This window comes from Suricata suricatta, chromosome 2 (genome assembly GCF_006229205.1).
Source record: "Suricata suricatta isolate VVHF042 chromosome 2, meerkat_22Aug2017_6uvM2_HiC, whole genome shotgun sequence".
Lineage (NCBI taxonomy): Eukaryota > Metazoa > Chordata > Mammalia > Carnivora > Herpestidae > Suricata > Suricata suricatta.
In genome coordinates, this window is record NC_043701.1 from 6,275,907 (window position 1) to 6,290,970 (window position 15,064).

General features: G+C 58.1%; 1 protein-coding gene across 10 annotated transcripts in view; it reads right to left on the reverse strand.

Annotated features, from left to right (window-relative positions):
• Window positions 1-13,564, reverse strand: part of KRBA1 (KRAB-A domain containing 1) — a 24,464-nt gene extending 10,900 nt beyond the window's left edge. For 5 of the 10 annotated variants that reach the window (XM_029921831.1, XM_029921824.1, XM_029921797.1 and 2 more), the window contains exons 1-10: window positions 13,313-13,564; window positions 5,848-5,974; window positions 5,420-5,539; window positions 4,674-4,814; window positions 4,076-4,231; window positions 3,093-3,224; window positions 2,686-2,868; window positions 1,779-1,919; window positions 932-1,147; window positions 306-479 (exon numbers count right to left, since the gene is read on the reverse strand). In XM_029921831.1, coding sequence (XP_029777691.1) covers window positions 306-479; window positions 932-1,147; window positions 1,779-1,919; window positions 2,686-2,868; window positions 3,093-3,224; window positions 4,076-4,231; window positions 4,674-4,814; window positions 5,420-5,539; window positions 5,848-5,974; window positions 13,313-13,324 — 1,402 coding nt within the window. In that variant the 5' untranslated portion in view covers window positions 13,325-13,564. Of the gene's footprint in view, window positions 1-305; window positions 480-931; window positions 1,148-1,778; window positions 1,920-2,685; window positions 2,869-3,092; window positions 3,225-4,075; window positions 4,232-4,673; window positions 4,815-5,419; window positions 5,540-5,847; window positions 5,975-8,415; window positions 9,164-13,312 lie in introns of those variants that run through there. The other 5 variants (XM_029921760.1, XM_029921778.1, XM_029921787.1 and 2 more) reach the window with 5 other exon arrangements.
• Between the last annotated feature and the right edge of the window lie 1,500 nt (window positions 13,565-15,064).

Consider the following 15,064-nt stretch of genomic DNA (forward strand, 5'->3'; position numbering starts at 1 on the left):
ACAAGGGTCTCCCCGTAGGTTGGGGGCTCGAGGCACTGGTTAAAAGACCCACGTGAAGCCAACTGTTGGTGTCCTGGGACTAGAAGGGAAGCCAGAGCTGTCAGAGGGGGCGGCATGCAGGAAGACGTGGACGGGTCCCCACCCCAGTCAGGAACTGCTTGGGGGCGGGCCTAAGGGGGCTGGAGAGGGGCATGCGCCTCACGACCCGGGCGGGGATGAGGAGCAGGGGACCTAACGATGTCCTCAGCATCCCCCTGTGCCATGCACGGGGACAAATGCCACCCTGGGCCCAGGGCCCCGTCTACCTTCACTGTGTGATCTGCGGGGCTGCGGCTCGGGCCTCTGAAGCCCAGGGTCTCCCAGCTTCGGGCTCCGCAATCCAGCGGTGGCCGGCGGCTGGGGAGGTAACGACCCGCTCAGGGGAATGCCCTTCAGACAGGCCTCCAGGGCTTCCAGGGGTGAGCTCGAGGCACTGCCGGCTGGGACAGGGGACATGGCCCTATCACCATCTCGGGCACATTCCCCTGGCCCGGCCCCAGGCTGGCTTGCCCCAACCTGCCTTCTGCAGGGGTGACAAGTCTGGCACCAGGCACAGAGGCCTGCCAGGCAGGCTCCCTGTGGGGGACTTCGATTAGCTCTCTGTCCCTACAGGGGAAGGACACAATCTGTACCCCAGGCCCAGGGGTGGGGTGGAGAGACCCACATGTATGTAGGGGCCAGCTTCCTGATGGGCACGGGCTCTCTGCCAAACAGAAGTCCTTACAATGGAAGGCTCCTAGCGCCTGGATTGAGGAGGAGGTGGGTTCAGAGTCACTGCCAGGTCACCCTCTGCAGGTGGGACCTGCTCCCTCCCCCATGGGTGGGCAGAACCTTGCTGGTGGGGCTAAGAATCCCACTGGGAAGGACTTGAGCAGATGCCCCCAGGCCTCACCTTGAGCTACGGAGCCCCAGCTGGGCAGCTGGACCCCTCTGTTCTCTCCGCTCCGCTGGCTGCCAGCGGCAGAGGGGCTGTGGGTCCATTTGCTGAGCTGACAGGATGCAGGCACTGGGGGGCTCTGGGCCCAGCCGTCCTCTATCTTCACCGCAGAGAGCACACCGCCGGCTCCTGGACCAGGGCCGGGAGGAGGAGTCTGGAGGGGTCCAGGCCCTGTGGGAAGCCCCCACGAGGCTTTTGTAGGCATGAGACGGGCCTCCCAAGCCCCCGGCCTCTACATCGCTCTCTGGTTCCAAGGCAGTCACTGCTCATGGACTGACTCACGCCCGCCTCCCTACCACTCCTCTGGCCCCTCTGGGATGCCTCCAGAGGTTTCTACTGAGGGAAGCCACATGGGCCTCCTCCGGAGACACCGAATCAGGGTCTTTACTCCAAGGCCAGCAAGCTGGTCTCAATTCGACTTTCTCACTAGTCTGAGAGGCTACCAAGTACCAGCGAGCCCTAGTGCGTGGCCACGTTACCCCAGCCCACTGAACACGAGGAGAACGCCCAATTCAAAAGCATGCCCCAAGTGTCTACTGGGCTGGAGCCAAATCCTCTGTTCTCAGCCTCCTCCCTTCCCTAGGATCCCTTCCTCCTGGAACTTTCAGCCCGACTCTGACAGCCATGCTGGATGGCAACTGTGGACTGATGAAGCACCCCCAATACACCGAGCCCCATTTATGGGGACAGTCCCCAACATGTGACGACTCCAAGCTACATGCAGAGGCGAGGATCGGAGGGCCTAGAGGAAGGGAAATGGATAGCATCCCGGGGCCCTCCCTGCCCAGCCAGTGGCCTTTACCTGCAGAGCCCCTCTGGCAGGGCCCCAGATCCCCACGCGCACCAGAGGGGCTGGGGCGCCTGTGCGGGGTCTCGGGGAGCTCCTTCAGACAGTTCAGCAGACCCTGGAGGGGGCAGTCCCCGGAAGCCGTCTCTGTCTTCACTGCAGGGAAGAGGAACACACTTTGGCCCTGAGCCCAGTCACGACACACACAGCAAAAAGCAGCCAATCCAGGTAAGCATTTGAAAGGGTTCAGGGCCAGAGATCTGGAAATGTGGGTCTTCTTGCAACTCCTTCAGAGCTGCACAGGCCGCCTTGGTGCTTGGTTTGAAAATGTCTTTCCCCACGGCTCCCTGCAGCTGCCGGCCGGACGCAGGTGCCAGTAGAAGGAAGTGAGCAGACAGGCTGCCACCTGGACGTGGCTCCCCTGGCCCAAGAGTCTCACAAGCAAACACAAGTCCGCCCCTGTACCTGAGCCTCACAACAGCCCGTGAAGGTGGGAACCATCGTCCCCTCTTACAGATGGGGAAACCAAGGCTCAAAGGCTTCAGGAACCCATCATAGTCTTCACTGCTAACAGGGATCAGAGCCTGGGACACTGCTCCCACCCCCACCACACCGCCCCACCCCCCGAGTCCCTCTAAACACGCACTTAGTGTCAATGTGAAGTGACAGTCAGCGGCCCCTCACAGGTCCCACATTAGGATGCGCCAAAAACACAAAAGGATCCAGGCAAAGTCTGTTTTTGTGTTTCCCTGTAAGAGCTGAGTGAACGCCGTCCTCCTAAGAAAGCCGCCTGGCTCCAGGCGCAGCCATGCCGGCAACGATCCTTTGGGAAGACGCTGTATTTACAGAGAAATCGCTACGGAAAGGCAGCTCAGGGGCTCCAGAAACCTTGGCCTGAGGAGACAGGTGTCCGGGGACTCACCTCCCCAGGGCAGGCTCCCGGGCCCCAGCTCTGCTCTGGTCAGCTGAGCGGTGTCCGGGCCGGGGACAGGAGCCAGCGAGGGTGGGGACACCTCAGGGTGCTGGGGCCCAGGCACAAGGATATCCTTCAGGCAGTTGATGAGGCCTTGCAAGGGGCTGTTCCCAGGAGAGCTTCCAACGGCACCTGCAAGGCCAGCCAAGGTCAGCGCGGCCTTGGTGGTGGAGGCTCTGGGACCTTCAGGAGGTCTGAGCTTCCCACCTGTGTGACAGGGACACACCTGCTGCAGAGGGTGGTGGGGGGCTGAGAGGAGAAAGCCGCCGGACACGCCCGTGAGCACCAAACGTGTCCCCGGTCCCTTCCCCGCTCAGCTCCGGCGCACGCCCCACTCCACAAAGCCAGCCTCTCACCTGTCCCCAGGACCCCTCTCTCCTGTTTCCTGGGGCCCTTCTTCCTGCTGGGGCTACAGGGGGGAGGGCTGGGCTCCCCACCTGGGGCTTCCGGGCCTTCCTTCTCTGCAGATCTTGGTTTGTCAGCAGTTTCTGTTACAGGGGAGACAGAATGGTCTTTCTAGCCCCGGCTCCCCGAGGAACCGCCCCAGACTGGTCCCCGCAGAGGACAGACCTCTCAGCCCCTCAAACCCCCGGGGGGCAGCCAAGTACTGGAAACTTGGATTGGTGGCAGGGCCAGCTCCTGCGGGCTTGTCCTAGGAGTCTGTCCCTGTGTCCTTGTAACCACCAACATGGCTTGCTCTGAATAACCCAGAACACCCCCAATTCCAGCCTCTGACTTTGGCTCAGTAAGTCGCTCCAGCAGCCTTGACACGCAGGGCCCAATCCTGTGCTCCTGCCTCTCAAGTCTGAGCACATGGACCCCCAGAGCAATCTGCCAGATGGCGCCTACGATACCAGCTACATGGAGTCTGTTTTTCAAGCCTGTCAATGTTAGTCTATCATCTTCATTTAAAATATTTGAAATTAAAAAGATACTCCGACAAATGCAAAATTTGCAAGAATTTCTAAAAGTACAATGAGACGCCAGAGAAATTCCAGGGGCGACTCTTGCCCTCCTCTGCTCTCGGCAGGGAGGTCTGAGACTTAGAGCAGGGGTACAGGGGTGTGCCCCTTGCCGACTGGGCCTGCATGTCAGACGCTGCCCTCCGCTGACCCTGCGGGAGCACACGGAGGTCTGAAGCGGGGCTGGGACAGAGGCCGATCAGGGATGAGCCCCACACCGGCCCCTTGGTCTACAGATAGGGCCCCGGTCCTGCTCTCTGGGGAGGCTGCCCCCTTAACAACTAGGGAAATCGAGTCCTAGAGAGAACAGAGAGGGTACAGAGTCCAGACTCCCTGACCTCAGGGTCAGAGCCCTGCCCCGGCTGGGTCACACTCACTGATGGGGAGGGGGCTGCCTTGTCCCCCGGCTTCCAGAAGGCCGCTGGATGACGAGCTGCAGCTAGACGTGGTGGCCAGCCTGGGCCAGCCCGGAGACGGGTCTGGAAGGCAGCTGAGCAGGCCTCGGAGAGGGCAAGTCTCCACGGTCACAGCTGCTGTTGCGGAGGAAGGAGAGGGCACTGGACGCTAGAATTTAAGCCCAGCAGTGGGTGAAATGCCCCCGACATTGTCGCATTCGGGCCCTTCCTTGCCATGTTCCATTAACAATGACCCGGATGGCAGTATCCTCTGCATTGTCATTCCTGGGCTCTGAAACGCAGATTCATAGCCACAGTCCTGTTCCCCTAAGATCCTTGCCCCCATTTTTGGTTTCATTTACCATCCACTGGGCAGGCTCAAAGGCGAGGACTGGTGGGGACAAGGCCGTGAGGGTGTGGCTGAAGCCACATGTGCAGAGTCAGGGGCCACTGTCTCACCGACCACCCATGCCTTCCCAGGGGCAGAGGTGCGCCCGGGGCTCGTGAGCCGGGCAACTTGGCCTAGGGTCCGGCAGAAACTAGGCAGCACACGGCGTGCAGAGGCCGCTGTCCGACTTACCCTCGGGGCTCGCCCGCACCCCGTCTGAGCCGACTGCCCCGCTCTCGCTCTCGGGGCTCACCTCCCCAAACAGGAACTCCGGAATCTCCTTCACCAGCTGCACCAGGGCACTGAGGTGCAGGCTGTGCGGGGGTGCCCCTCCTGCCGGAGCGGCCGCAGTGAATCCCCGGCCCTGCCAGCTCCCCGCTCACCCGTCTGCGCCCGACTACAAACCACACCTCCCGTCACCCTCCAGCCACGTGAGGAGCAGCGAAGGAGAGACTGATGTCCCAGAAGTAAAAGGACTTGGGGCTCGGACTCGAGGTACTTCTCCGAGGGGAGTGCCAAGGATGGCTGTCCCCCCTCCCCTCCCCCTGCCAGCCAGGTGCTCTGCCCTTCCTGGCACCTCTAACCTCCCGCCCTCACTGGGCTGGGCCTGAGGTCTGCAGACGTTGGCCCTGTGCAGCACCCTCGGGGGCTGCAGGCTGGCTGTGTGGTGGTTGGTGGTGGGAAGGGGGCTTGAGTAAGTCTGCAAGGGTGACCCCCTTCCTAGCACTGCTCACAATGAGCAACTGTGTGCCAGGTTCCCGGCCCAGGGGGGCAAAGGTTGAAAGGTCGCAGAGGGGTTTGGGCGTAGAGCACAGCAAGGCTTGAGGTCACAGTGGTCCCCGAGTAGAGCTAGGGGCTGAGGACCACACAGCAGAAGGGACAAGAGTGAGTCCCCCCTGGGGCAGGGGAACTGTCCTGCATCTGCCAGCATCACTCACCCAGGGACCCTTGTCCCCCGGGGGGCTCCTGCCCCTCACCAGCGCAGCTCCTGCCTTCCATGGCCCGGTCAGGCTCCGCAGGAGACAGGAAGGCAGACAAGGGGAGCAGCTCGGCGGTCCCTGGGAAAGAAAAGAGGGAGGGACAGCCCCCTGGGCATGGAAGCTGGCCTCCACCTGACTACACACAATCACGAATCTGGGACCACCCAAACCCCAAGCACCGCAGGGCCAAAGGCACTGCGCAGAGTTTGGACCTCTCAGGAGCACCCTGGCCGAATCTCACCCAGAACCCCACAAAAGATCAGCGAGGCCCCCAGCTCGGCCTGAGCCTCCTGGAACACCACCTCCAGCTGTGTCCACTTAGTAGGTAAGATGAAGGCCCAGCGGGCCCAGGGCCACTCGGGACCCGGCTGGCGCTGGTTCCTTACCCAGGGACAGCAGTGTCTCGTAGTTCTCCTGCATCACGTCCCGGTACAGCGCCCTCTGCCCCTCCCCCAGCAGCTGCCACTCATCCTCCGAGAAGCGCACGGCCAGGTCCTGGAAGGCCACGGACACCTGTGGGCACAGCCTCAGGGGAGCTGGTGGTTCCCACCTGGTGACACCAGGGGTACATCGGGAAGTGGGGGGCAGGGAGAGTGCGGCGGGGGGGCTGACATGTGGGGGCAGGTGAAGGGGGGATGTGAATCTGCTCAAGAGACAGGGACGGGGTTTGGACTGTGTGCACAAAGAGGGGGGGCCACAGGCACCTTGCAGATGTGGCTAAGGTGAGGTCATCCTGGTGGGTAATACTTAACCCAGTATGACCGACGTCCTCATAAAAAGAAGAAAGACACAGTCACATGGGGGAAAAAGCCAGGTGACAATGGAGGCAGAGACAAAAGTGACGCAGCCACAAGCCCAGGAAGGCCTGGAGCCACCAGAACCTGGGAGAGAGGGGAAAGAGCCTCCCCCAGAGCCTTGCAAGGGGGCCAGGCCCTGCCCACACCCTGGGTCCCGTCACCTCCAGCACAGCAAGAGGAGTCACTTGCTGGGTAAGCTGGCTTATAGTCCGTTGTTAACCAGCGTCCCAGAGGAGCCAGTATAGTCCGTGGCCCTCAGCCTGGGCATAAGAAAAGGTCAACTCCAGGCTGGAAATCCCAGCCAGCCCTAAATTCACCATGTTGGAGAACCACTGGAGGTAATCAGCAACCTTCACCGTGCAAGGACCTGGGATCCCATTACTACGGCACATAAAAAAAGGTTACGCGTAGAATGGATAGTAAGGATGACAACGAATGAGGTACCCGCTTTTCAGTGGGGATAACCCAACAGTCAAAAATCAAGCAAATGATGCTTTTGCTGCTCTTCCCAGTCCCACCCCAAGGAAGAGGAGGGGAGAGAAAACCTAAAACAGCTCGCAGGTCTAGAGGAGGCACCCCCCCTCCCTTGCTAGGACAGATAGATGGCTGTGTGACCGTGAATGAAGAAAAGCAGCAGCCAATGCACCTGTGTTGTATTCGTGGCCCTTGAACTTCAGACCCCAAACCTTACAGCCATAGTTCTTCTACAGACCCTCTGGCCCGGCCAGGTAGGACTCTGGTTTCTGGCTGTTCTGCCCGAATCCAGGCCTGTGCAGGGCTGAGGCTGCCCTCACTTTCCTGGTCTCAGCTGACGTTCAGGGCCCCAGCCAGCCACGGTGATTGCCATAGCCGTGACCCAGAGCATTCACCGCCAAGCCCATGCAGCTCGAGGGCTCTATACTCTAACAGGAGAGGATGCAGCCCAAGCCCTTCCAGGCCACCGTGCGGGGCTCCCTGCTCCCACCTCCACACTCCCCCATTGCAGCCCCCTCCCTGACCTGCATCTTTGGCCTTTTAGGCGTGGAGCCTGGTACACTGTTACCTGTTCTGCGGAGAACGGCTCTGAAGAAACCTGGGATCACCCTTAGGGAGCACTCTGCTTTGTACGATAAAAGAAACATTTTGTCCCGATTTCTTTAAAAATAATCATTAAGTGGGCTTTATAATGGCCATGAGACCCCAGATGACCAGCAGGAGATAGGCATGGATTTTATATTCTAGAAAAATTAACTTAGAGCAAACTAAGCAAACAGAATGTAAATGGTGGGAAGGGTCCTTCTGGTGTAGAACCAGATGCCCAACTCTTCGTAAGAAAAAAAAATTCAATAAAATAAAAGCCCTCCTAACAAAGCAGTTAATTTCCTGCCTGGTCGTGTCATCTCACGTCAGTAAGTTTAAAACTTAACATCACTGCTACCAACTCTCAGCATTGTCACCCACGGCATCTGCTTCCCACCTGACCCGCCACTCTTGGACAGGGCGCACGGCAAGATCAGGACCCCTGCCCTCCGCTTCTCTGCTGAACTGGTCGGGACCCGGTCCACACACTCGGCTTGAGGCACGCTCCCCAGTGACTACCTACCTGCCTTGGGTCCAGAGGTTCCCGACCTCTCTCTCCAGCCCACTCGGCCAGCCGGCAGACTCTCTGGAGCTAATCTCCACCTCTCTGGCCGACGTATGGCTGCTCCCTTCCAGGAACACGCTCAGACATCCTCAAAAACATCTTTCCAAGAGCCATCCCCATCTCCTCCTGGCTTCTGGACATATACAATGCGGCCAATGGTAGGGTCTGCGCATAACAGCTAGCAGAGCAGGCCTGAGGCCGCCGTGGCCCTGGCCAGTGCTGGGGAACTTGGATTTCAGAGGGGTGGTTCACTGGGCCCAGACTACTTGCACAGTGTGGTTTATGCTGAACATTTACCTTCATTCCGGGGCTCTGGGATCTTGGCCTACGCCAGGTGGGAGTGCCTACGTGCCAGGCCCCAGTGAAAACCCTGTGCCTTCCTCATAGACCAGATTTCTTCTTTCTTTCTTCTTTTTTTTTTTTTTGAAGTAGGTTCCATGCCCAACATGGGGCTTGAACTCACAACCCGAAGATTAAGAGTCACTCGCTCTACTCACTGAGCCAGCCAGGCGCCCCCGATAGACATGTCACACCTGTTGTCATGACTCAGCTGGAAGAATTAAGTACATCCCGAGTGACTCCTCCGGGAGAAGACGCGAAGCCCACTCTGGTTTCCTCCGGATTTTGTCCCCTGTGCCTTCGCCCTTTGATTTTGCTGTGTCCTCTCACTGTAATGAATCACAGGTGCAGATACGACTCCGTGCTGAGTCCTGGGAGTCCTCCTAGTGAACCACTGACTTTGGAGTGGTCCTGGGGACCCCGATACAGGGTCCATTATACTTCCTGACCAGACACGAGCACACAAGGGCTCAGAGGATGGCCCCGCCTTGTTCGGCTTAGAAACCCCACTGCTCAGGACACTCCCTTCCTTCCCAGAGTCCACAGCCCACTGCCTTGCTATACTCTCTGGTCCTGGCTACATCCTCCTCCCTCTCTCCCTCCTGGGCGGGGGAACCCCAGGGCTGATGGAGCGGGGAGACACCGCAGCCAGAAAGTTCTCATCTGCACAGCAGACCCAGAGCCTCAGACTTGGCCTAACATGCTCAGTGTCAGAAGGGGCACAAACACTGTCTTATTGACTGAACACACGTTTCTGCTTGCACTCTTTGATGACTATGTTTAATCTTACACAGATGCTTTTGTGATGATTGTGTGCGTGTCCTTTAAAAGTAATACTGAAAAGGGTGCATGAATGGCTCAGTCCGTTCAATGTCCAATTCTTGACTTTGGCTCAGGTCATGATCTTACACTTTGTGAGATCGAGCCCCACATCGGGTTCTGCACTGACAGCGTGGAGCCCTCTTGGGATTCTCTCTCCCTCTTTCTCTGCCCCTCCCCTACGCATGCTCTCTCTCTCAAAATAAGTAAATAATAAAAACACTTTTAAAGATTTAAAAGTAACACTGAAAACACTTCTTTTAAAATACTTGCAAAGACTACAATCTACTGTGCTTAGGATACAACTGTGTAGGGTTTGGGGGAGTTTTCAGCATTAAAAAGGGGGATCCCAGACTCAATCAGGTGGGCGCCCCTACTAACTGCCCCGTTCCCTCAGTGCTACAGCTGAGGAAGGGTAGGGAGGGAGCAGGGACGGGCCATGAGCTCCGTTATTTCACCCTTTTAGGCTAGCTGCACACATTTGTCTTAAACTCTCATTCTGGCCAATATGTCAGAGCAAAACAAGACGTCCCTAGAACTTGGAAACTAGTCAAACTAAGCCCGGGAAAGATTAGCCACCTGGAGAAGGCGGCCACGCCAGGGGGCAGACGTGAGCGAGCTGTTTGGGTGCACGGACCCACCTGAGGCTGCACACCTGCAAAAGAAGGGTTCCACCCAAAACATACCCCTAGGAGGCCAGTAAGGAGAGACAAGCCGGGCTGGTCTCAAGGCTCATGTCTTCGTCACCTTTGGTAGCTCAACACATTGTTCAGCAGGTCCAAGTCAGCTCTAGGGAAGGGCACGATGCTACCAGCTATGAGCTACGGAAGGTCCACTTTCTAACAACACCGTTTCCCCAACCAGGGGTGATAACTGACCCTCTCCCTTTTCCCTCCCTATGGAACACGGACCATGATGGGAACTGCAGCCAGCCCCAACATCTATCTCCCTACCTGCCGGCGACGGCTGGAGATCGTTCTCTGCGTCGGCTAGGTTTCCCCAAAGCACACTATCTCCCATGCGCACCAGGTACAGCAGACACTCAGCCTGCCTCGGCTCCATCGGCCTCTCCGCGTCAGCCCTAACTTTAACACGCACGTGTGACAGGCACCCTGCTGGATGCTATACAAGATGTGTTGTATAGCACAGGCTCTGTTCTCAAGGGACCCAGGCATCGGCAGAAGTGTGATCTTTCCAGTTTCGGAGCACTTCCGATCTCTCACTGATTAACAAAACAAATCAACGCAGGAAGTTGGTCAGACGCGGTTACCCCACGTGCGGGGCGAAGGTTCCAAAGCGCCAAGTCAGGAAGCTGTGTGCCAAGTTGGCAGACAACCACAGGGCCAAGTCTCGGATGGGGGGCCTTTGAGCTAACGCTTAGGTGTCCTTTTCGCTGGGCTTAGTTGTCACTGTCACCAATGATATTGGTAAACCTTAAGAAAACAAGGATTGACCTTCTCTAATTTTTAAAAATTATTATTACCCGATAAAGGTTGTCCTGACGGCTCTTCAGTACAAATAAATGCCCCTGTAGCCACCGCTAAATGGCAGAGTCCAAATGGCATTGCTCTGGCCGGAGCGGGGAATGTGGGAGTAAGGATTCAGCCCAGCCAAGTGACAGTTCTCCTGGGGAGCTAGTCTGTCACAAGGTGTCGGCAGACAAATTCTCTGTTTAACAAACCGAGGGAAAAATACTCTGTAAACTCAACTTCTCCCATCAGAAGCTTTTTATAACATGAGGACTGAAGAAACAAAAGCGCTTTTAGGCTCAAATGATTTACTTCCGTTTGCTTATCATCAGTGCTGATTTCCCTTGATTTACTGAATCAGGAGTAAGCCCAGAAATCTACATTTTCACACCTCCCGTGATTCTGACACATTCTCGGCTTAGAATCACAGGGGAGCATGACTGTCCGGTCACAGGCTGGAGTCCTGCCCAGCCCTGCTGGAAATGAAAAGCATGTGGGGGAAGAGAAAACAGGTTCGGCCCTCCTTCCTAGGAGCCAGCTCTCCAGCTTAGTGGGTATGTGAACTAGAAATCACGGGTAACTGTGGACCTTTAAGGAGCAGGGATCGTGAAATGCCGATTTCCACCCACAACAGGATGGCTCTTCAATTTCCACTTGAACGCCTTCGGTAACAGGTGGCTCACCACATTCTCGGTGGCTGGTCTTATCGCCGGCCCAATCTGGCCCTTCAGAGGTTCTGGACACACAGACAAGGTGCAGGATGGGAGCTGGGGCTGGGCCTCAGGAGCGAGGCCGCCAGCATTCCCGGCCCGGCTGCGCTTCACATTCGCTACGGCACCTTGCAAAGCTACTTAACCCACTTGCGCCTCAGCGAACTCATTTATAAAATCGGGATCATAATGACCTACAGCCTAGGATGTGGTGAAGATTAAATGAATTAATATAGGCAGTGCCTGGACCAAATGCCAGGACGCAGTTCAGTGTCACGATTAGTATTGTAGCGGCCAAATCCGTCGGCTGACGTCCAGCTGCCCCTCTGGCTATACAGAATGAGCTCTTCCGCGCGCACTACTCCTGACCTCCAGTGCCTCTCTATCTCCTGGCTAAATATACCCAACTCTTTTAGGCATCTGGAAGAAATGGTTTCCAGGCCTTTCACCATCTCAGCCTCAAGACAAATTCTTCAGGACGAAGTTCTCGTAAAATGGAAACGGGAACTGACTGTGGCCAGGTAAGTGGTTCGAGCAATGGCCAACTTCTGCCCAGAAAAAGCGGAGGCAAAGTGAGGAGTGTGTGTGTAAGGGATGCAAACACGCAAGGCACAGACGCTTGCCTCACAAGAAGGAAACATGCTGTGGGCTCGCAGCCTGGGCCCACTGTCCTCCACGAGCCCTAGCTCACCTCCTCGGCGGTTCTCAGGCCTCCCTCAGCCAACAGGAGAAAAGCTTTCTGGATTGACCCGGGATTGCGGTAACTGTGCAGCCTCCTGGCCACTGCCGCCATGCTGGTCCTCCTAAAACATTCCTTCTATTCTGCCACTTGCCCAGCATGAAAACCACAGCTTCTGCCCCACAGGACCAGTCCATCTTTCCACCGCCCTTCTGGCCCTAAACCCATTCGCCCAGAGTGCCTCGGGCTGGGGTTCCCAGATTGGACCCTGCGCCCTGCTGCTCCCCACTTATGAGCTGTGTTCACACCTCCCTGGGTATTTGGGAGACACACTGGATAGGAAGAAAGGAGGCCTTCCCTGTAACTACTCATCTGACTGTTATCTACGGCTCCCCAAGGCCACTCGAGCCACCTTCTCCATGAAGCTAGAAGGTGTGAGGGCACATCCTTCCTGGACCAACAGATCTGAAAAACCAGTGGTTCAAACCCCTCATTTTGTAGAAGAGGAAACTGCAGCATGAGGGCCTAGCACAGGACCAGTGGACATAATCTGAGCAAGAGGGTCCTTCGGCTGCTTAACCGCACAGCCAGAGCTGCAAGGAAGGCGGCCTCTGCTCCCCCAACTCCCTTTTCCTGGCTTCTCCCAAGAGCTTGTGGGCCATTAATGACGGGAGGGTCTGGTACAGGAGGGTCCGCTCGGCCACAGAATGCCCCAGCCACCATCTCAATACCCCCCCCCCCCCAAACTATGGAGTCTACAGTTGGTTGAGGTTGGCCCAACCTCACGGGCCAAACCAAAATTACAGAACTGACTGCGGCGCTCACCCGGAGGAACGTGCAACAATTCTCCCCTGGTATCATGACGCTTTGCTGGCACCTTCCCAGCCCCACACGCAACTCGCCCACACTGCCCAGGCGACGACAGATGGGGCTCTTCCTCCAGCTCTCGAATCTACACACCATACCTGGTTGGATAAAACCTGGGACCTTGTTTCATGCCCCCTCCCCCAAAGGTCCTGGGTCCTACCAAGAATAAAAGCATCAGATTTACTCATTCCCGAGGCCTTCGTGCTCACAGCTGTCAGGATAACTAGTAACTAAAAGAAGCCACGCCGAGGGAGGGCGATGCGAAGCCAAAGGAACGAGTTTCCAAAGGTGGAGACGGGCTCCACGTACAGGGTCCTGGGGGACGAGGGCTGGGGAGGGGTTGGGGTCGGCCGAGGAGCGAGGCTTCTCGGCAGAAAATTCTGCGCTGCAGGCCCGCCTGGCCGAACACAGCCCGACCCCAAAGTTGGCGGGTCCCGGGGTCTTTGTCCGTCCCCCCCCCCCACCCCCAGCCGGACGGCACCACGCCGCGCGGAGCCGACGGGCCGAGTTGTCCGTGGGTCCTTCTATCCTCCTGGGTTCGCCGTACCTGGCGCGCCATCCCAGGACTCAACCTCGGCTCTCAGCTTCCGGCGCGTCCCGCGGCGCCGGCTCTCCGCCCGCAGACTGTGTCGGGACCCTCGGCGACCGCGGCGACCGAGGTCAGCGCGGACGGAAGCGGGGCTGGGGGGTCTCGGACAGTGGGCGAGAGGCGAGGCCAGGCTCGTCCCCGGCCGCCCGGCGCCCCCCACCCCAAGAGACGTGGCGGGGCTTCCGCCCTGAGACCCCCGGCTTCGGCGGCCCGCCGGGCGCAGGCGCGAACTACTCTTCCCAGAGGGCGCCGCGGCGCCCGCAGCCGGACGGAGTCGGGGGCGGCCTCGTTGGAGTCGCCTCCCCCACCTGCTCCGCCCAGCACCCCAGGAAGCTGCAGGGAGGGATTCCGCGCCCGGACCCGCCAGTGGCCAGCCTGCGGGTGTGTTTGCACGCGGGTACGCATTCATCCATCATCTATCCACTCTTGCACCCAACATTTACCGAGCGCATCTTCTGTGCCAGGTGGGGATGCTCGGATGAACGGGGATCCGCCTCTCCCAGAGGTCACATCCCGTAAACCGACCGTTTCCGAGGCCACGGGGGAAAGCGGGCGCAGGGGTGTGGAGGGGGCTGCAGGCCGGACTGCGCGGGCCGCAGTCAGGGGTGAGTCCGAACGGCTACCCGACCCCCGCGCAACCTCAGATCTGCCACCCCGCTCCCTTGCTCATCGTAGCACTGAGCCGGGTCAGTGTGACCACTTTCTGGACTACTTGGTTGATTCAGGTAACCGCAGAAGTTCCTGGAACGTAAGAGGTTTTCAGATAAATGCTTGAGGAGTGAACGAAGCATGCCCCCCCCCCCCCGCATTCTGGCTGGGAAGTGGCGGGCTGGGGGGCAGAGAGAGGATCCCGCCTGAGCACTAGGAGCCTCGTTCCGGCCCTGGGGGGACCACCCCCTGTTAAAACAGCTCAGAGAAGGTGGGCAGGTGGTGCTAAACCGGTCTGCGAGACCGAGGCAGGGGTCCAGCCAGGCGGAGAGGCCCCCCGCCCAGGGAACCGGCTTCCCCCATCCCCACAGGCTCTTCCTCTGGAATATTTGGGGAAAGAATTTCTCACCCAGTAGTCCCAGTGTTGGTCTCTGGCCTCTCGAGGAAAGGCTTCTAGGGGAGACCACTCTTAGTCACTGGCCAGCTTCATACCCCGGACCAACCAACCCCACTTCATACCTAAAGAATTGGCAACCTGACCGGTGGGGGGGTGGGTGGCTGTGTGTGTGTGTGTGTGTGTGTGTAAGCAGCTGTAGCAGGGTTTGAAGATATCACAAAGGTTTCATTTCATGGAAAAGGAAAACGTCAAGCTCAGCCTCTGATCTCAGGATCCCTAGAGGCCATACCCCTTGTGGTAAGCCCCTTGCCTGTGCTGTGTGCCCCGGATTCTGGTGAGGTGGATTTCCTCCCAGAAGCCAGGGTGGCCCTTCTGCCACTGTCTCCCCTCCCCCTCAGTCTCAGGATCCCTAAACCTTAAAATCCTTACATTTAGAAACAAGTGATATCCCCACCCAAGACAGAGCATCTTGGCATCTCTTTGACTCAACGTGCCCCCCTACCTGACCAGACTTAGACCCCATTTGTGGAGTCTGGGTCAGCAGTTGCTAAGATTTACCAACACCCAACCTGCTGAATGACCAGTTTGCCAAAACTCAATCTGATGCCTGGCCAGTTCTCCCAGTGATTCAGGAACCTCCTTCCTACCCGGTTTTAGTTGTACCT